Source organism: Pelobates fuscus, chromosome 4 (genome assembly GCF_036172605.1).
Source record: "Pelobates fuscus isolate aPelFus1 chromosome 4, aPelFus1.pri, whole genome shotgun sequence".
NCBI lineage: Eukaryota > Metazoa > Chordata > Amphibia > Anura > Pelobatidae > Pelobates > Pelobates fuscus.
The window spans coordinates 68,163,318-68,186,082 of record NC_086320.1 but is presented as its reverse complement, the minus strand read 5'-3'; the positions used below and the strand labels follow the sequence as shown (position 1 = coordinate 68,186,082).

Sequence of the window (22,765 nt, the reverse complement as noted above, 5' to 3'; positions counted from 1 at the left end):
AAAATATCTGAAATGTAAATTTTGAGGTATCTTAAAGAAAGACACACACAGCATTGTCCATATATAAAATTAAAGGTTAGCGACACAACTGTCACCTATTTGCGCCTTCAATACAATTGGCTTTGTGTAATATTTAACCCGCACTGTAGTCAAAAAACCTGCAAAAACGCCATTTTGTTAAATTTGCGATATCGACTGACTGAGCTTGTAGATTAACAAGTAAATCAAAAGTTAAGCTCAGTTTTTTATAGATAGTTGCCAGATAAAGAGGTGTGGATTTCTGCATTTAAGTTTTCTTTTCATATCATATTTATTTGTTAAATATAGGCGAAAAGAAAATATAAAATTATAAAACCCAGAGAAGAGACATTTTCCCTTTAATGTTATAAATCAAATTTTTACACAAACTATTAGATCACCAACACCTACGGTGGTGCGTGCGACCAACAGATATCCCAGCAACCGGAGAGTAAGTCTAATTATAAAACCACGCAGCACTTCTAAATCGTTATGCTAAGGGCAAATAGGGGTTTTATTTATAGAAGAATCAGGTTTAGAAATGTTTGATGAACAACTGCGTGATTTGATTCTGTGTTTACCGTGGCAATGAAAGTGCAGATATCTCACTCTATGTTTTTAAACGCGTCACCTTCTGAAGGATTCTATTATATATCAGGCTAATTTGGTCAGGGTACATATATGTCATTTGTATTTCTTTTTAGTAACGTTTTACCAGACATTTTACATTCCGGTGTGTTCCTTACATTCAAGCAATGCCCGGGGAAAGTAATGGATGGGCCGTGTCAGATAACGTCTGCTAGGAAATATTAGAAATACAGTGCGTGTTCAGCCTCCAGGTAAAGAAACAATTTCTAAAGAAACGGTCGAGCTAGCAGTAAAAATGAGAACGTGATAGAAAAAAGAAAAAGAAAAAAAGAAACACTTCTATTGCAAGACATATACATCACCAAATGTTTTAAGAGTTTCCTGTAAAAAAATTAAAGTAATTTGTGCATTGGGGTTAACACTGATTTATTTACTGTAATATGATGCTCAATACACAGGAAGCATTCTGACGGAGAAGGCCATGACTGCTATGATGTCAAGTATTCAAAAGAAGCAAAACAGACATCCAATACAGAACCAAACAGATCACATAAGGAACAGTTTTTTGTCAGGAACACAAACATGTATTCCTGACACTATGGTGTTAATCTAACAATTTAGATCTTTGGTCCCCTCTCTTTGCAGTAAAAATGTTTTAAACTCATATTTTTCTCCACACTGCACCGATCTCATAGCAGCTAGCTCTGTCTGGCTTTGCCTCCATGGCTGAGATGATCAAATTTAATGATCTCAGCCAATCCAATGCTTTCCTGTAGGAGAGCATTAGAAGGCTATTTCATCAGTGCATCTCTATGGGGAACGTTCAGCGCGTCAATTCAGAGAAAACAACTCTATTGGCCGCCTCAGTGACTGTCTCTAGAGGTGTTTGTAGGCAGCAATGTAAACATTCAGAAAACAAAAGGAAATCTCTGCTAATTAACAAACAATATGTAGATAGGCAGCAACCCAAACAAAGGAGACCCCTCAAATCCTTCAATAGATGAGACAATACAAAGAGATGGGGCAGGGCTGGGGCACAAATCTCTTTTGTGAGATTTTCTGATTTATTTTACATTTATATTAAAGATTAGGAAAAAGGCACCGCAATCCAGTTAAGTCTAAGTACAACAAGGGCACACGTTGCAAATTACGACATTAAACATTGTGTCATTTCTCCTCTTCTGTCTTCTATATATATAAATGATATCCAAAAAAACACACCATTTTGCAGGTCTATGTAAACATGAAACATTTTATCAAACATAAACTCCAATATTTCATTCCTCGACTAAAAGTTGCAGGTAAGCACTGAGACAATGCCACGTGTTCTTGAATAAACATCACTTTTCCCTCTGTTAATGTTTGGTTATTGTCCACAATATATATTCGTGTATATCACAGATTATGCATCTGAACAATCTTGAAAGAACTGGTGGAACACTGGCAGAGACGTATAGATATGTGATAATTAATAGATTGCAGTCCACTGATAAAAGGGACAGCAAGGCTTCTAATCGTACTGTGCATCTGTCTTCAAAGTAATTCTACTTCAGGCTTCCATTGTACATTGTTTACTCACCTTTAAATGTTCACCACATTATAATTCCTCTGCTTATGCAATCTATCTTTTCTACTGCTATTCTTGTGAATGGTTATCCATCATCTTTGCCTAGTGATGTATCTATCGACCTTTCTGTAGAAATGTGTCACTGACAGCAGAATTACAATTTCCATTTTATATATACCTTTCTTCTGCGACCTTCTGCATGAGTTTCATCACCTTGACCTCTCAAATACAAGTTACTAAAGCTTTCTTAAGCTACAAATCTTAGTTTTGCAAAGCATTCTGTTTATTATTTGTATTGCTATTTTATAGTTACTCTGTATGAACTAGAATGACTGCTTGTTAGCGATGGTTCTGTATCTACAATGTTATGGTAACAACAAGTATGCACGCGCACATAGAAGCAGGCATATGTCAATCAATCATTCAATCCATCAATCCATCAATAGCTCTAATTGAATTTAAACAGTGCCATTATTTGGTATCCCATATACCGACAGCCCCATGTAAGGGTTACAAATTAGGGAGCTATCTACTCAACAGTGAAAAGACAAAAATTAAGAAACAAGCTTTTCTTAAAGGGAGACTAGAGGCATCAAAACAACTTTAACTTAATCAAGCCGTTTTTGTGTAAAGATCCTCTGCCATTTATAGATATATTTGTTTGTTTGATGAAAAGTGATGATGGTTCTACTAATTTTGGTAGAAATGTACACTTACCTTTGACAGTTGTTCTTTCTTCACTCTCTGTAATAAATTCAAGCCGGGTCTCATACTTGCTGCAGCCATTATGGTTTGGAAGAGCCGTGGGGTGTCTTGCTTTGGAGGTATCAGGTGAGCAAAGCCTTTCCTTACCACTGCGGGCTGTGTTTGTTTTCCCTTCATTAACTTCCTGCAGGCATGAAAAATTCTGATTATTGCTGTCACACAATATGTTATAATTGTAAATCATAAGATATCCAAATATATCAAGGTGTATTGGCACTATAAAAATACAAATGTACAATATAAAATGACTGGCGTAGTGAAAAGTGTAGCCCACAACGCTACAAATAGATTAATGAAACGATAGAACAGAATAGTGCCGTATTAAATCATAAGATATAGTTAGAGGTTAACAAAGCATGAGTCATGAGACATAACCCTGACTTAACATTACCCACATTGAATATGCTGCCAGACATTATTAGGACTGGCCTAATCACGGATAGTAATCAGAAAGTAATCAGAAAATCAAAAAAGCTTTATTAAAAGGAACACTCTGAGGAAGATTTATCAAACTATTCTGTTCTAAAAAGTGGTGCAAAAATGTAGCGAAAAGAGTCACCAACAGAATATTCCTGCAGGTTCTACTGCTGATTGCCCCACTTTTAATACTTTAGAAAACTTTTTTAGGAAAGATGAAGAGTGAGATATGGGTAGGTACACAAAGGTAAAGACAGTGCCTCCGGCCCAGACATGACCACACTCCTAATACTAGAAACAAGAAATAGGACTGGGCACAGGTGTGAGATCCAAGGACAAATCTATTAGACAGAACACAACAACATTTTGACTCAAAAAAAGTGCCTTTGTCCATTATAAAGGCTACTTTTTGCACTTGGATCCCATACCTATGTCAAGTACTATTTCTAGCCCCATTTTTTAGGAACAAGACAGAGAACTTTGATGAATCAACCCTCCCCATTCTCCCCCTGTGCATCATAATCACTACCTATCATTGCAGTGGTTATAGTGCTATGAGTCTATGTAAACCCATTTTTTTTTATTAAGGCTCTTCAGAGTGTTATAAAGAAAGAAATGGGTGTCTCCCCTGCACCAAGAGCTCACCACCTGTGTAGTTGCTTTGACTCAGAATCAGCACATCAGCATTATTAAGTGGAATTCTGCCCCACATGGAGAGCAGGGATATGCTGAAAGCAGTGGGCTCAGCCATCGTAGTACTTTTAGATGATTATTGAAGACAAGGTAGGACAGCTTGACCACTGATAATGCAGAATTGTAACTTTCACATTAGCAGTAGTGCTGAAGAGATGGGAGCTATGGTACCCTAGTATTTGTCAAACAGCTCCCAAAAAGTTTGACAATATACCAGAGGGTGGTTCCCATAAATAAATAGTATTTTAACCACTAAAATAAGCTGCAGTGGTTATGGTACTTAGAGTGCTCCAGTAATAACATTGTAATATTAAAACAATGTAGCCTTTTTTCTTTTTTACAAGCTATCAAAATGATCGTCAGGGGGTTGTGATATCTCTTTGTGCAGGGGGAACTTGCCGGTGTTTTGGCTCAGAACTTCCGCTATGGGTGGGATCAGTCTGTTGCAAATGGTATAAGTGCTCTCTGTAATGGTACGATGGAGCAAAAACATTTTTTGGACATACGCTCTCTAACTGATGGGCAAGCTACATAGTTTTCTGAGCTTTTGCCTATTCTCATAATTTCATAATTTTCATAATTTCAGTTTTTTTTTATATCATGAAAACATCATGTAGCTTTATATCATGGAAATATTCCACTGTCCTTCTTGCAGTGATTGTAATGAAATATATAATCGATACCTCTTTATTATGTTTTTTGTTCAGAATCTTAGAATGAAATAGTCCTCACTGGCACCTGCATTTGCTCAGATATTGTCCCTAAGGTGAATACAATTGCACAATTATTTTGGAAAATGTAAAATGTGTTCACTATTCTACTAATGATCCCAAGAACTTACAAACGTAATGTGTCTGACTTCTGACAGAAATCCAATCAACTAAAAAACAGATTTACAGCTTTCTTTGAAATTTAATTACATTATCTTCCACATGCTCTTTAGCAAGGGGATCAATATTACAATTCAAATTGATCTCATTTTTTCCTTTAATAAAAGACTTTGCCAGACCTTAACAGTATCTATTTTATGAGTGATTCTGGATTATGCATATTTTGGTTTATATTCCAATAAGTTATCAGTATATAGCAGCAGCCAGCTGCCTGTACAGGTAAAACGTGTTTTCAAATACCTTTGACTTCTGCTTCTCTGATTTAGAGATGTTAGGGGAGAAAAGGACAATTATCTTTGCGATTGATCTGATTACGATGCTTGGAAATCTCCTTTAAGATACGTTTTTAAGATGAGGACTACCAACATGACCATCGAGTACAAATTTTTAAATATATTTTTTTGAAATGGATATTTGAGTAATACGTTATTAGTAGTGCTTAAAGGTAGGAAAAGTATTCGTCATTATCTATTTTTCTAATAAAAAAATTAAAAATTAAAAACATGGTTTAATGTCCTGTATGATAAATTTATTCTTTGATAAATAAATTTAGCATTTAACTAGTGAGTACATATACATACATTTGGCAAATGTATTCAAGCCACCAGGCATTTCCAAAATGATATGAAATCAAAAGACTTTCCTCCCGTTTTAGAATATTGATACTGTCCGATGGCTTGACTTTTGTTTTAATTGGCTTTTCCAGCATTTTGAAAGTGTCTTATGACTTGACTCCAGTTCTACCAATCCCTTAGTCTTTAATGCGTCAAAAATGCTGTAAGATGCCGTTTGTGGAGCACATACTTGAAGAAAATATTGATTAAACTCTGGAAACTCAATAGGTTAATATTGTCAAATGTGAGGGTCATATCACGCTGAATGTTCCAAATGATTGGTTATTATTGCACTTATCAGTTTCTCAGATCAGTTCTTGAGGATCAATAACTTTCTATCATTTTACCGCAATTGGGTAAACCCTAAATCCTGGAGATGATAGACCTTTATGCCTGGTATGAAAACCAATGCTCTACAGGTCAAACCTTTTAAGCCCCAATTGGTCTGAAAGCTAAATTAGTCTGAAAACAGAATAAGACCTTCGAGATAGGAACATGTGATGCGTTTTTTTCTGGAAATAATTTAAAGCATTGTGCTTAGTTCGTTCCAATCTGGATTTTGCTAACCTGACATATGATGTTATAAAGTTAGTTATTATGACAAAATAAAAGTATTGGTTTGAGAATTAAAAAAAAAAAATTCTCAAAATTATTCACAAATTATTTTTAGTAGAATTACAATGCTGAGTGATTTATTTGTTTTAGGGGGTGGGAGGGAGGGTGGGTGAGGGGAAAGGGAGGGGAGCTGTAGGACCTTTTATAAGATATGTGTAAATTAACTGTAATTCTTATGAACAAATCTTCTTGGTTAATTATCAATGAATTAATAATTGATTGTGTTTATAGTTTATATTTGCGCTTATATTGTATATATTAATCTTCAAATATGTACATGTTGTGTGTATGCAAGATTAAAATAAGGTACTCAACTAATTAAAACCTTAAGTAAAAAAAAAACTAAAGTAAAACCTTTGGTTCTCTTCTCTCAACAGTGACAGACAATTAAGTTGACAAATTACTTAGATTGTAGGCTAAACAGACAGAATTGTACAATTTAGTAAAGAGCACACAATATTTTATGCTTGTTTCTAGGCGTTCAGTAGACACACTTGCTTTATGTCTAGTCTGTCACTCACAATGTGTTTATAGACACAGCTTTAACTTATTTGAGTTAAATGTGAAGGCCATAATGATCCCTCAAAAGCCATATTAGGTAAATCACATCATTAGTGGGGGGTATGTCATTTTTAATGTTTAAAAAGAATGATAAACACAACACGTACTTAGCTTTCTTGGTGAGAAGTTTCTTGGAATCCGGATAGTGGACCAAAATTTCACTAAGATTCTTTTTGTCCAATATAAAGAGATTAGCAAACCCATGTGCCACCACATTAGCAGTGCGCCTATTTCCACCTCCAACAGCTAGGAGACTGCAAAAATAATTATGTTCTAGGGTTATAAAAAAAAACATAAATATAACAGCTGACAGTAATTTTGCTATTAAAACCATCAATCAATATTCTGTATGCTGGCTTTGTTCCTCTACTTTAGCTAACACATAGCAAATTTTACAATCAACATCCTATTCGTTCACCACACTATGTATAAATATAACCATTGGCATGTGTTGCAATAAAAACATAAAGATATCATAATAAGGGACTCTCTTTTTTTTATGTTAGCCATTTAATGCAAAATATCAATTAAAACTTTAGATGGCTGTTGATACTGAGGCATGTTTGCTTAATTGCTAAGCTAATAAGTATATGAACCCCATCAGAATTATTAAAGATTTTGATCTTATTTTGGGGAATTCACATTCTCAAAATACCTGCAGATTGGGGCACAGCATGACTGTATATAGGTGTAACAAGGTGTAATAGTAGATAATGTTGCCTGGCTATTGTTTGCCATGGGTTTCTCCACCTTCTCTTCTCCATTCAGGCTGTTTTGAGGTCCTACTCACATTGAGATGGGCATTCTCAATGTACAATGCAGTAGTTGGAAGGGATTGATGTAGTTGGCAGTCCATCTATGTGACTCACCGAGAACTTAGTTTTTCATCTAGGAGAGTATCAGCACTTGACTAAAGGATGAGGTGTGTGATATGTATTGTAATATATTTTGACACAAAAAATGTGAATACACACTGTTAGTGAATTGTGGGTTGAATAATAGATTAGATCTTTAGATTAGATCACAGGATAAAGGTTTTTACATTATTTGTAACAACCAACAATCTACACATTTTTTAATCTTCATTTTATACTTACAATGATGAAGGAACCTAAGCATTTCAATAACGCTCTGAAATCTCATACATTTCCCTAATTTTTACATTTGACTCTTTAAAATTATCTGTCTATCTGTAAGTTAAATTCAGTTTAGCTTATTCTGCTCATTACGTCACATGCACGCAAAAGATGGTGTAACATTCAATATTTAAATTTGTCACTGCATCTTGATTGGTCCGAGGCTCATTTCCTGAACAGATGCAGCTAGGAAACAGAGTTGTATGGGAAAATGTTATACTAAACTTTTCTACCCTATCTTTACTTGTTGTGTAACTATACCCCACTACCTCTAGCATGTGAGCTCATGAAGCAGGACCCTCATCCCCTCTGCTCCTGTGCATCCATTTTGTCTGGTTTCAAATACGCGTCTGTCAGTTCACCCATTGTACAGTGCTACGGAACTTGTTGGCGCTTTATAAAAAAAATTAATAATGTAAAATTGAGCAAAGAAATGGTATCTGTCTCTGGTGAAAATGTACTCATCTAAATAATTTGTATGTTATCAATCATACTGAGGATTAGGAATACAGGTTAACATGACTAAGATTGTAATTGCTCTCTGCGAAGACCCAGCTTGGATCTGAATTATATACACTTTTAGCAGAATTTCAAACCTAATTTCTCCAAACACAGCTCCAGCCTTCAGTGTAACCAGCACCGTCCGATCATCCGGCCCACCTAGGACTTGTACTGCTCCTTGTTTTATGATAAACATTTCTCTTCCTATTTCTCCCTAAATGTAGAATTCAGAAAATATATAACTTAGCAAGGATACATATAATACATACAGTGCATTCGGAATGTATTCAGACTCCTTAATTTTTTCTAATTTGGCCATTTTTTAGCCTTATGCCTCAATTGTTTACATTAATTTTCATTCAATTGGCACTGAATATCCCAAAGCAAAAAACAAACAAACAAACAAACAGTTTTTTGACACCATTGCAAATATATTAAACAGAAACAAGTAAATTATCACATTAATACAATTCAAATATAAAAGCGCTAAAATATATGGCTCTCTGACCACCAAATGAGGAAAAGAGGAAAATATATACAAAGTTCCTAATATACCTCAATAAATGTGTACTCCCAATGTACAATTTAAATTCCAAAAGCTGCTACACACCTGTGTGTACCCAAAACCCACACCAACACACAAACAAAAATACTTATGAAGGTGGAGCGCAAAGTCAGATCTATATTCCCATATGATCCTTTAAATCGTTTCAGCTCAGATGAATATATGGAAAAAATAAATAAAGTGCATATAATAGTGAAGCACAGTTTCAAATAATTACACAATTTATTTACTAGACATAAAACACTCCTAGCACTGAAGAGGATTGATGTACCGTATTTTTCGCTCCATAAGACGCACTTTTTTTCCCCTCAAAAGTGAGGGGAAATGTCTGTGCGTCTTATGGAGCGAATATGAAGCTTTACTTACCTGTCTTGCAGCGTTGGCCGCCAGCACAGGGCGCACCGCGGTAGTGGAACTTGAATTTCATGTTCCGGTTTCCGGCGGGACTGAAAGGAAGTGTGCACAAGCTGAGTGCGCACTTCCTTTCAGTCCCGCCGGAAACCGGAACATGAAATTCAAGTTCCACTACCGCGGTGCGCCCTGTGCTGCTGGCTAACGCTACAAGACAGGTAAGTAATTATGGGACAAGGGGAGGGGGACAGTAAGGGGGGATGAAGTCTATGGGGGGGATGAAGCCTATGGGGGGGGATGAAGTCTATGGAGGGGGGATGAAGTCTATGGAGGGGGGGATGAATTCTATGGGGGGGGATGAAGTCTATGGGGAGGGGGGGATGAAGTCTATGAGGAGGGGGGGATGAAGTCTATGGGGAGGGGGGGATGAAGTCTATGGGGAGGGGGGGATGAAGTCTATGGGGAGGGGGGGATGAAGTCTATGGGGAGGGGGGGATGAAGTCTATGGGGAGGGGGGGGATGAAGTCTATGGGGAGGGGGGGGATGAAGTCTATGGGGAGGGGGGGGATGAAGTCTATGGGGAGGGGGTGGATGAAGTCTATGGGGAGGGGGTGGATGAAGACTATGGGGAGGGGGGGAGATAAGGTCTATGGGGAGGGGGTGGATGAAGACTATGGGGATGGGGGGATGAAGACTATGGGGAGGGGGTGGATGAAGACTATGGGGAGGGGGTGGATGAAGTCTATGGGGAGGGGGTGGATGAAGACTATGGGGATGGGGGGATGAAGACTATGGGGAGGGGGTGGATGAAGACTATGGGGATGGGGGGATGAAGACTATGGGGATGGGGGTGGATGAAGACTATGGGGAGGGGGTGGATGAAGACTATGGGGAGGGGGTGGATGAAGTCTATGGATAGGGGGTGGATGAAGTCTATGGGGAGGGGGTGGGTGAAGACTATGGGGAGGGGGTGAGTGAAGACTATGGGAGAGAGGAGAAGACTATGGGAGGGGGGGACACTATGGGACAGGGGAGAAAAAAAATATTCTGTACAAACTGTCCCATAGTAAGAAACACTATGGGACAGTTTGTTCAGAATATTTTTTTTCTGGGTTTCTTCCTCTAAAAACTAGGTGCGTCTTATGGTGAGGTGCGTCTTATGGAGCGAAAAATACGGTAATTCAATCTCAAATAGAATACTTAAAACATACTATACAAAATAGAAATAAACAAAATAAACAATGGATAAATTAATTGTAAGCCTCTTACAAGATGAAAGTAAGTGAGTTTTATGCAGTCCCAGCTGCTACTCACACACGCTTTGCAATAGTCTGGGCCCAGGTATGGTGTTAGCTGGCAGCTGGCTTCTCCTCTTTCCTCCACGGATATCGCGGTGAAAGCAGACCGCTTTGGTAATCCTGGGCGTCAGTAAGGGTTTTCGAGCTTCCCGGGTGCTCCGCCCCCTTTGCGTCTCTACGTCACTACGTGACAAGCGTGCGTGGCGTGCGTCACTGCGTCGTCTACGCGTTTCGCCGAAGCTTCCTCAGGACGTGATGCTCCAGCCTTCAGTGGAGTCGTCTACGCGTCTACGCGTTTCGCCGAAGCTTCCTCAGGACAAGATGCATCATTTTGTATAGTATGTTTTAAGTATTCTATTTGAGATTTAATTACATCAATCCTCTTCAGTGCTAGGAGTGTTTTATGTCTAGTAAATAAATTGTGTAATTATTTGAAACTGTGCTTCACTATTATATGCACTTTATTTATTTTTTCCATATATTCATCTGAGCTGAAACGATTTAAAGGATCATATGGGAATATAGATCTGACTTTGCGCTCCACCTTCATAAGTATTTAAATTATCATTGATGTAAGTATTCAGACTCTTCACTCGGTAGTTAGTCAAAGCACCTTTGGAAGCAGTTACAGCCTCAAATGTCACACCTGGAGTTTGGTAGTTTCTGCCATTCATCTCTGCAGATTCTCTCAATCTCTGTCAGGCTGGATCAGGGATGTCAGTGGACAGTATCTCCAGAGATGCTCAATTAGGTTCAAGTTTGGACAAGTTTTGGACTCTGGCTATACCTCTCTTAGATTGTTTTGTGCTGAGGGACCTTGTTCTGGGTGAATCTTTATCCCCGTCTGAGGTCCTGAGCACTCTGGACAAGGTTATCATTATGAACATCTTTCTATTTTGCTGCATTCAGCTTTCCCTCAACCCTGACCCTTCTCCCAGTCCCTGCCACTGAAAATTACCCACAAAGCCTGATGCTACCACTAACATGCTTCACTGTTGGGAAGGTATTGACCGGGTGATGAACAATGCCTGATTTCCCCCAGACATGATGCTTTGAACAGACGCCAACAGTTCAATCTCCTTTTCATCAGACCAGAGAACCTTGTTTCTCATAGTATGAGAGTGTATTAGGTGCTTTTTTCAGTCTGCCAAAAAATGTCCAGATCAGTGAAGTGTTGCAGTGATGCACTTTCTTTTGCAAGTTTGCCTCATCTCCATTTTAATTTAACTTGTTTAAATTAAAAAAGGTTTGTAGGCAGTTCTTTTGAACGCATGGCTATGGTTTTTGCTCCATGCATTTACATTTGATCATTATATATACAAATGTGCCTTTCCAAATATGCCTTTCCAAATCACGTGAATTTGCCACAGGTGGACTCCAATCAAAGTGTAGAAACATTTTAAAGGGACACTTCATCTCAATTAAGTTGTATGGGTGACATGTCTACCCCCACCAGGTTCTGCCGTAACGTAAATGTTTTTATTGCAGCGCAAACCTGCCTCTAGTCACTGTCATATCTGACCAGCCATGGATATAGCAGCATAGTATGGGATGCAAGGTACGTTAACTCTAACGCTATTGTGTTCCTTTAAAGATGATCCAGAGAAATTGATTAATTTGAGCTAAATTTAAAGTGTCATAACACAGGGCCAATGTGAAATTCTTTTAATATTTTTTTGAGTTATCGGAGATCCTCAGATCTCCCCTTACTGTTTGGGTTTGGAAGGTTTATGTTCTATTCAAGGTATGTATGCTAAAGGTAGCTGACCTCTGATTAAGTCTATATTAAAACCATAATTTCCACTTCATTGTAACAATACACCATTGGATATAGTTGTGACTTTTAAAGCAGCACTGTCACTCCCCCTAGATAATGAGTAATTCATAAAGATAGAATCTTTATGGAATAACATATTGACTGTTGGAATTTTGAAGAAATTCTAACTCAGTCAACAGGTATACTGAGACAGAGTAATGACTACTTTGAGTATTTTTCCTACACCTAAAACTTCTAAACACTAGGCTAGCTACCGCTGTGTAGAATTGCCAATCTACCAGCCATCACCAGTGGCTGCTGCAGGGAATTGGCTTTATCTATGGAAGGTCCTGTGGTCTTGCATGTGCGAGAGTACAGCAGTGATGTTGGTTCCTGGCACTTCAACACCAGGTGCAAAGAAGATTGTTTTGAACAAGATGTTGGCACCCAACAGATTCAGGTTCAGGTAGTTAAACTCACCTTTGCCTGCCCCCTTGTCCCTTGGCTACCGGTCCTCCAGTATCGATGTAACCGTTGTGGGTCTTTGTAAACTATGCAAAGTCCCCAGGGGGTGACAGTGCCTCTTTAAGCTATTTAATATCCATGGATACATTGTTTCCTTCAAATGGGAAATATTTTTTTATTTTTGAATTATTGAATTATTGGTAAAACACAGTGTACAGGTCAACACTCAGCACATGACATTACATATATATAATGTCATGTGTCACAATAAATTATTATTTGTTTTGTGAATGAGTACTTAGATGTATATTAAGTTGGTAAAGATGTCTAAGACTGTACATAAATAGTGATGTCGCGAACATAAAATGTTGTGTTCGCGAACGGCGAACGCGAACTTCCGCAAATGTTTGCGAATGGTCGAACCGGGCGAACCGCCATAGACTTCAATAGGAAGGCGAATTTTAAAACCCACAGGGACTCTTTCTGGCCACAATAGTGATGGAAAAGTTGTTTCAAGGGGACTAACACCTGGACTGTGGCATGCCGGAGGGGGATCCGTGGCAAAACTCCCATGGAAAATTACATAGTTGATGCAGAGTCTGGTTTTAATCCATAAAGGGCATAAATCACCTAACATTCCTAAATTGTTTGGAATAACGTGCTTTAAAACATCAGGTATGATATTGTATCGATCAGGTAGTGTAAGGGTTACGCCCGCTTCACAGTGACAGACCAAACTCCCCGTCAAACAACCGCAAACAGTCCATTTGCACAACCGCAAGCTCCGCATTTGCACAAGGTTGGATACCAAGCTAGCCATGTCCCGTGCCTTGTCCTCACTGATGTCATTGAAGGTCTCTTCCTCCACCCAACCACGTACAACACCAAGGGTCCCTGAAAGGTGACAACAAGCCCCCTGTATTTTTTTTTAAATGTACACTACTGTTACACCAGATAATGTATAATAAACACAGGTTACTGGCTATGGGGGGACGGGGGGACGGGGGGAGGGAGGTAATGTATAATAAACACAGGTTACTTGCTATGGGAGGGATAATATATAATAAACACAGGTTACTGGCTATGGGAGGATAATGTATAATAAACACAGGTTACTGGCTGTGGGGGGATAATGTATAATAAGCACAGGTTGCTGGCTATGGGAGGGATAATGTATAATAAACACAGGTTACTGGCTATGGGGGAGATAATGTATAATAAACACAGGTTACTGGCTATGGGGGAGATAATGTATAATAAGCCCAGGTTACTGGCTATGGGGAGGGGATAATGTATAATAAACACAGGTTACTGGCTATGGGAGGATAATGTACAATAACACAGGTTACTGGCTATGGGAGGATAATGTATAATAAACACAGGTTACTGGCTATGGGGAGGATAATGTTTAATAAACACGGGTTACTGGCTATGGGGGGATAATGTTTAATAAACACAGGTTACTGGCTATGGGGGATAATGTATAATAAACACAGGTTACTGGCTATGGAGGGATAATGTATAATAAACACAGGTTACTGGCTATGGGAGGATAATGTATAATAAACCCAGGTTACTGGCTATGGGGGGATAATGTATAATAAACACAGGTTACTGGCTATGGGGAGGATAATGTATAATAAACACAGGTTACTGGCTATGGGGGGATAATGTATAATAAACACAGGTTACTGGTTGTGGGGGGATAATGTATAATAAACACAGGTTACTGGTTGTGGGGGGATAGTGTATAATAAACCCAGGTTACTGGCTATGGGAGGATAATGTATAATAAACACAGGTTACTGGCTATGGGGGGATAATGTATAATAAACACAGGTTACTGGTTGTGGTTTGACCACATGGCTTGCCCAGCACAATGGAGGAGGGGAAATACTCGTATATCCTGTATTCCTACTTATGCTCCTTACACTACTGATTGTATCTTAGCTACGTGTAACTGACTTAACTGGTACATCAACATATGCAAGTGCACATACCACGTGGCAATCTTGTCCTAGTAAATTTATTTTTACTGAGATTCCACCACATTCCCCCCTTTGATGCTTCTGATATTTCACAATTCCAGATGCATCACTTAACCATAGTTTGCTTACACCTCAGGTTGCTATGAACCAGACCAGACTTTGCGACTAATGACATGAATCCCTCAACATTCCTCTTCCAGCACTAGTTCTCCCTGATTTAGAGCCTCATATCTATATATGGCCATTATCTGTGCAGCAGCCTTTCTTTCTGCTATATTCTCTATAATGCTCTGCACAGACCTAACTACCAAAGGAATCAGACATGGTAGGAGAAGGCACAGCATCAAAATTAGCATGACTCCACCTACCAATGCCTTAAGTCCTCCAAACTGCTCATACCAATTACCAAACCAACTACTTGGATTATACCCTTTCCATACCTGGGTAGGCACATGCACTAGTTTAACCATATGGCTAGTAAGCTCAGCTATTGCTTGCCCTTCATCATCTATTTGAAGACAACAATTGCTTAGGTTAAACTTCCCACATACACCTCCCTCTACTGCCAATAGGCTAATCTATTTTGGCTAAACGGCTGTCCTCATCCTAGTATTATGTTTCGCTAGGAGATTGAGCGCTTGTGATGTCTCATTGGTAATTATCTCAACCACTGCCTGTAACCTTATAATGCGGTTGAGCATATATATTGGGGTTCTATATCCGAAAGTACCATCTTCTGCCCAAGTGGCTGGCCCATAATAATCTATGATACGCTGGGGAGGCCATTCATTATCTTCCCAGGTACCTATCTCTAGGGGTCCCCTTTTCTTCCTATGATTCACATCATATACTTTAACTCCCAAAGTCTCTCCTGTTTCAATAGGCAACAAGAAGAAGGATGGTTTGAGCATACCTAACACACATGCCCCTTCCCAGTCCTGTGGTAACTCCGAATAGGCCTTCTTACCACAGATCCAGTACAAATTTGCTGGGGCTTTCCAACTAGATGTGATAGATCAAACCACACGCCCTTTAAATTGGCATAACTTGCAAACGGGTTAGGTGGTTCTGAGACATTTGAAGCCGACCACCAGGTTGTATTCTTTGTAGTATCATCATAAGCTTTTTGCCCTAGACAAGTTAGTTCTCCTACAGATGTGTTAAACATTATTCCTTTACTTGCTATGCAAACATAACCTATAATGAAGGTCTTTAATCGCCACTCAGATTTACCTCTAACACTCATTTGATAATCGGCTTGAGAAGATGTTATCTGTTCAATTGTCTCAGAACCAGAATACATTACCTCCTTTGCTTCCCAGGGCCATTGGTCTCCCATATTAGTACCTCCACACACATAGCAGTTGGTCACATTAAGACTACCAGCAATACTTTCAGCTAAATCTATAAACAGGTTTTTAGCATTATGGGGGATCTTATTTTCTACACTCATCAAGAATGGAAAACCTGATGAGTTTGGGATGCTACGGTATCGGTCTTTATCCCTATAAATAATATTGTCCCAGGATCCAAACCCGTCCCATATATCTGGAACCCAAATAAGTTACCAAACCTATCTAAAAATTGTTCAGGATTATTAATAAGTATATGGACTGGGTTACACTCCATAGACTTACAATACAGTTTGGTAGGCAACTTAGTAACAATCATATCCTTATCTACTGTCTGTCCCCAAGTTGCCCACCCCACACAAGACCAATATGGGCAATAATTATAATCCCTATCTGGGCATTTTGGACTTACGTACTTATTTTTACTACTGGGACAAATATACTTATCGTTAGACCCATACGTTCTCTCCCACTTAAGATCCCCGCATACATTCCACGTTTTTCTACCACTTGATATCGCTTTACATGCATCAAATAGCAGAACACCCGAAGAATGTACGGTTTCTAATACTGTTTTATTTATTAGGGTCCCCTGTGGATACTCTGGATTGAAGCACTTAGGTTCGCCTACTCCTAAATGGCATACACTATACTCTATACCTAAGTATCTACACCTTGATACATATCCTTTACATTCATATTGTGAATGCCAAATTAGGGTCTGGGAAATATGATTACCTGTTATAGTAGTCTTAATGCAAACCTCACAGCTAGGTGTATCGGTACCTCTACCTTCCTGAATAATAAAAAACATAAAAATACACATTATCAAGAGCACTTCTTTCGACGTCTTCATCCTCAGTCTTCGTCCGTGCGATGGCACCTCAGCTTCCAGGATGTAAGGGCTGCAAGGAATGGAGTTCTGCAGGTCCTCTCTTCCCTTCACAGAGGTCCCTTCGAGACACCCTGGCTATGTCACGTGGGTGAGCGGTCTGGCTTTATTATGGCCGACACTTGTAATCCAAATATCTCCTCGTTACTCCGACTGAGTCATGCGCTTTAAACGGATCTTGCAGGGATTCTCTGGATCTGGTGTAGCTTGCCAAGAATCTACTGCTGCTGGTTTAACCCTGGAGTGATGAATCCACGGAGTCACTTCAGCCACCTTTATTGCTGTAGGGGTAGACAAAAGAACAACATAAGGACCCCTCCACTTAGGCCCTAACGGTATACTGTTCCACTGTTTAATCCACACTTGATCTCCTGGATGATAGCTATGAACAGGGGGATAAATATTCACAGGTAATCTATCTTGTACCCATTTCTGTACCTCCTCCATAGTTTTACCCAACTCTACAACCTGCTGCCGGGTAATTCCTTCTCCCAACTGACTCAAATCCCCCCTTAAGTTACCAAGTATGGGAGGTGGACGCCCATACATGATTTCAAAAGGTGAGAGACCCATCCTTCTGGTAGGTGTACTACGAATACGTAACAGAGCTATAGGCAAAAGAACATTCCACTTAAGTTGAGTTTCTTGACAAATCTTTGCCAATTGGTTCTTAATAGTTCTGTTCATCCTTTCCACTTTCCCAGAACTCTGAGGTCTATATGCCGTATGAAGCTTCCACTTAATACCAAGCATATGAGTCAGTTGTTGTAGGCACTGGTGAACAAAGGCTGGACCATTATCCGATCCTATAGAACATGGTAGTCCATATCGGGGTATTATTTCTCGCAACAGGAATTGTACAACTTCTCCTGCTTTCTCTGTACGAGTAGGACATGCTTCTACCCAGCCTGAATAGGTACACACAACTACTAGTAGGTAGCGATGTCCACCGGATTTAGGCATTACTGTATAGTCTATTTGAAGATCGGACATAGGGAGTCCCCCTATATACTGGACTCCCGGTGGTTTCACTGGTCCTTGCTTTGCGTTATTCTTAGCACATATTACACATCTTCGTACAATGGCTTGAGTCAAGTTGGACAATCTTGGTATGTAGAAATGTTTTCTGAGAGATTCTTCCATACTATCTCTTCCAGAATGTGTCCCGTTGTGATAGTTCTGGACAATTTCTACAGCTAGTGATGCTGGAATGACTATTCTTCCATCTTCTAACTGATACCATTTGTTCTCCAGGTATTTCCCAGCTTCTGTCTTTAACCACTCTTCTTCTTGAGCTGTATAAACTGGAGTCCATTGAGACAGTGGAGTCGGTATAAGTGCAGCTATATGTTCCACATATTCCTGTCTTCCTGATTCAACGGCACGCTTAGCTGCATTATCTGCCATCCGATTTCCTTTGGTTACGTCACCATCTCCTTTCAGATGCGCCCGACAATGTATAATACCAACTTCTTTCGGTTCCCACACGGCTTCCAGTAGTTGTAATATTTCAGCTGCGTACTTAATTTCTTTACCCTCTGAATCCAATAGTCCTCTTTCTTTATACAAAGCTCCATGGGCATGAGTGGTTAAAAACGCATACTTGGAGTCCGTGTAGATGTTCACTCTTAAACCTTCTGCCAATTGTAACGCTCGTGTTAGTGCAATTAATTCTGCCTTCTGTGCCGATGTTCCTTTTGACAATGGCCGAGCTTCTATCACCTTGTCTATGGTAGTCACTGCATATCCTGCATAGCGAATCCCTTCTTTCACATAACTACCGCTGTCCGTATAATACTGGACATCAGGGTTCTGGATAGGAAAATCACGAAGGTCCGGTCTACTTGAGAACACTTCATCCATCACCTCCAGGCAATCATGTTGACTCTCAGTAGGTTGTGGCAAAAGGGTAGCTGGATTCAAGGTATTAACAGTCTCTAAATGCACTCTTGGGTTTTCACACAACATAGCTTGATACTTAGTCATGCGGCTATTACTAAACCAATGATTGCCTTTATAGTCTAGCAACGTTTGTACTGCGTGCGGGACTCGCACGTAGAGTTCCTGACCCAGAGTGAGCTTATCAGCTTCGGCTACCAGCAGGGCGGTGGCAGCTACAGCTCTTAGACAAGGTGGAAGACCACTGGCCACTGCATCCAGTTGTTTGGACATATATGCAACAGGTTTTTGCCATGATCCCAAGTACTGTGTCAATACTCCCACAGCCTGTCTTCTTTGCTCGTGTACATATAAGTAGAATGGACGTGTATGATCAGGTAGACCTAATGCTGGGGCACTCATCAAAGCCTTCTTCACATCTTCAAATGCCTTTTGCTGTTCAGGGGTCTACAGGAAGGGATCGTGTTCTGTACCTTTTATAGCTGCATAAAGAGGTTTCGCCAATATCGCATAACTGGGAATCCATATCCTACAGAAGCCTGCTGCCCCCAAGAATTCCCGCACTTGTCTTCTATTCTTGGGTATTGGTATTTGGCATACAGCTTCTTTTCTCTCTGGCCCCATTATCCTTTGACCTTCAGAGATATGAAATCCCAGATACTTGACAGTTGGCTGACACAACTGAGTTTTCTTCCTGGACACCTTGTATCCTGCCTTCCAGAGAATGTGTAGTAGATCATGTGTTGCTTGCTGACATATTTCTCTTGTAACTGCCGCTATCAACAAATCATCTACATATTGCAATAGTACACACTCTCCTGGGATGGACTTGAAATCCAGTAAGTCTTGACTTAAAGCTGATCCAAATAGGGTGGGTGAATTTTTAAACCCTTGGGGCAGTCTTGTCCAAGTCATCTGGCGTTTCGAGCCCGTTACAGCATTTTCCCATTGGAATGCGAAGATACACTGGCTTTCCGCAGCAATTCGAAGGCAAAAGAAGGCATCTTTGAGATCTAAGACAGTGAAATAGGTAGCCCCGCCCGGAATTAAAGCAAGCAGGTTATATGGATTGGGCACAACTGGGTGTATACTTACGACCGCATCATTGACTGCTCTCAAGTCCTGCACAGGGCGATACTCATCTGTACCGGGCTTTTGAACAGGCAGCAATGGGGTGTTCCAGGGGAAAGTACAGAATTTAGGATACCATACCATTTGAACTTATCCAAATACGATTGTATATTCTTCTTGGCCTTTTGTGGGATATGATATTGCCTTAAGCTCACTGGATAGACCCCAAGTTTCAGTTCGATTCGAATTGGTGGGATATTGCGAGCAAGTCCTGATGGGTTGTTCTCTGCCCACACTCCTGGTATATTAAACAAGGATTCATCACTCTTAGGGTTTTGGCTAGTCAACGCTGTATAAAGTCACCACTCTTCTTCCTTTGGTACAGATATTGTCATTATACCTGAAGGTCCATTGAACTTTAAAGATGTTGTTCCATTTGGTAGAAACGTTATCTGCGCTTGTAGTTTTGACAACAAATCACGTCCTAACAGTTGGACTGGACATTCAGGCATATAAAGGAATTGATGTTTTACTACGTGGCCTCCCAATGTACAGAGTCGACTTTTAAGAACCGGTTTAGCAGCACTCCTTCCAGTTGCTCCTATTACGGTGATAGTTCTTCCGGATGGAGGAGCAACTAGGTCAGTCACCACCGAATGTTCAGCACCAGTATCGATCATGAACGCACTCCTTTTTCCCCCTATTGATACATCGACCATAGGCTCCGCTCGGCCAAGGGGGATGGAGCCCGGTCGGTATCAATAGTCCTCCATGACCGTGTCAGCCAATCCTATCTTCTCTATCGCGGGATCTCTGCGCTGCTGGATAATACCTGTCTTCTCTAACACTTCCTCTATTGCTACCATTATTCCCTCCAGGACCTCCTCTACCTCTCGCTCTGCCTCTATAATTACCATATCCTGCCCTAGGTCTGTCTCTCTCATACTGTTCCCTTCGCGGACACTCACTTCTCCAATTCCCTTCTTCCCTACAGTATGCGCACTGATTTCTACTCAGGGGTTCCCCATTCCACTTACTATCGCCTCTATCTGATCCCCTATATACTTCCTTTTCCCTTCTATCTACACCTGCGATTGCTACCGCTAGCATATCTGCCTTTCTACGCATCTTGCGCTCTTCCTCTTTCTTTGTCTCTGTTTCCCTGTTCATGTACACTTTATTCGCTACCTCCATTAGTTGGGTTATGGACATCCCTACAAACCCTTCTAACTTTTGTAGCTTGCGCTTTATATCTCCGTAGGCTTGGCTGACAAAGGCAGAGTTAACCATTCTCAGGGGCCTCCGGATTAAAGGGGGTATACAAGCGGTATGCCTCCAATAATCGGTCATAAAAGACACTGGGCGATTCATCACATTTCTGCAATACCTCAGCCGTCTTAGACATGTTAATCGCCTTCTTTCCTCCAGCTTTCATGCCAGCAATAATAGCGTCCCTGTATGCTTTTAAATGGGCCATATCTGCACCATTGATATTCCATTCCGGATCAGTGTTTGGATAATGTGTTGCGGCCCATGCTGCCGGATTGGCCTGATTTTGTGTACGGGCCACTTCTTCCAGCGCTTTAATTGCCGCTTGGTTTATCCTTGTCCTTTCATTGTTATTAAACAATGTCATAAGCAGTTGCTGGCAATCAGCCCAAGTGGGATTATGTGTCTGGACTATGGAGGTAAACAAATCCGTCATGGCTTGAGGCTTTTCGGTGTATGAGGAGTTATGGGTCTTCCAATTAAATAGATCAGTAGCTGTGAAGGGAACATAAACGAATACTGGATCAGCATATTGTATCTGGCCATCACCGTTAATGTGTGTGGTGCCAGGTGTCAGTCGAATTGGCATTTGATAATGTCGGGGTTGTAGGGTACCGGTCAATTGTCGGGTTAGTATGGGGCTTCGTTTAGGAACGTCAGTTAGGGGTTCCGGTCGAGGGTTAGTAAGACAAGGGGATGGGGACGCTTTACTGAGGGGGAGGTCGGTGAGTAAAATATTCCGGGCCGGGCTAGGAGGAGCCTGACCAGGAACTATAAATGGCGCCAAATCTGGGTAGGTGGAGTTGACAGAGGTAGGTACTGAGAGGGGAGGGTTTAAAACAAGAGGGCTGGGCTCTGAGCTAGAGGAGGAAGTAGGTGTGGACAACGGGGCAAGGGGAGGAGCGTTTCCAGCAGCACCTCCTCTTCCTCTTCCGGTGGAGGAGGAGTAAGGGGGTGGCATAGGGATCTCAGACTCAGGAGGCGTGTCCAAAATGGGCGTAATTACGGCCTTAGTGGACAAGCGAGTACTGGCCACCATGAGGCGACATTGTTCCTCGTGGCATACTCGGATCCATTTTGGCGATTTTTTTACGGCCTGCCTCCAACAATCAATATATGGAAACTGGCCGTAAAGTTCAGGCCTACCTGGTACAGCCACGTGTACACGCTGTACCAGATTAGGATCCAAACTGCCACGTGGCGGCCATGCGGCAACCAAAGTAGGCCATTCCCTACTACACAATGTAATCAAGCGTGCTGGAGACATCTTTACCCCCAAATCACATACTGTATATCCCTTTTTAAAATTCTTTATCATACATCCTAAGGGATCCAAAATCGTCGAATCTGACGCGGCCATACTTAACAATGGAGCGTCATTTCCAACAGAAACTATACAAACACTCTACCAACGGTCACACACGTTCCCTTGGCAACAGCACCACGTGGTACAGTTACTAAGTGAAACGCACACAACAAAACACTCAGGGAATT

General features: G+C 40.5%; 1 protein-coding gene across 1 annotated transcript in view; it reads right to left on the bottom strand.

Annotated features, from left to right (window-relative positions):
- CNGB3 (cyclic nucleotide gated channel subunit beta 3) overlaps positions 1 to 22,765 on the bottom strand; it is a 201,378-nt gene that overhangs the window by 5,549 nt on the left and 173,064 nt on the right. Inside the window, exons 16-18 of the mRNA XM_063450337.1 lie at positions 8,461 to 8,579; positions 6,836 to 6,982; positions 2,891 to 3,062 (exon numbers count right to left, since the gene is read on the bottom strand). Coding sequence (XP_063306407.1) covers positions 2,891 to 3,062; positions 6,836 to 6,982; positions 8,461 to 8,579 — 438 coding nt within the window. The remainder of the gene's footprint in view (positions 1 to 2,890; positions 3,063 to 6,835; positions 6,983 to 8,460; positions 8,580 to 22,765) is intronic.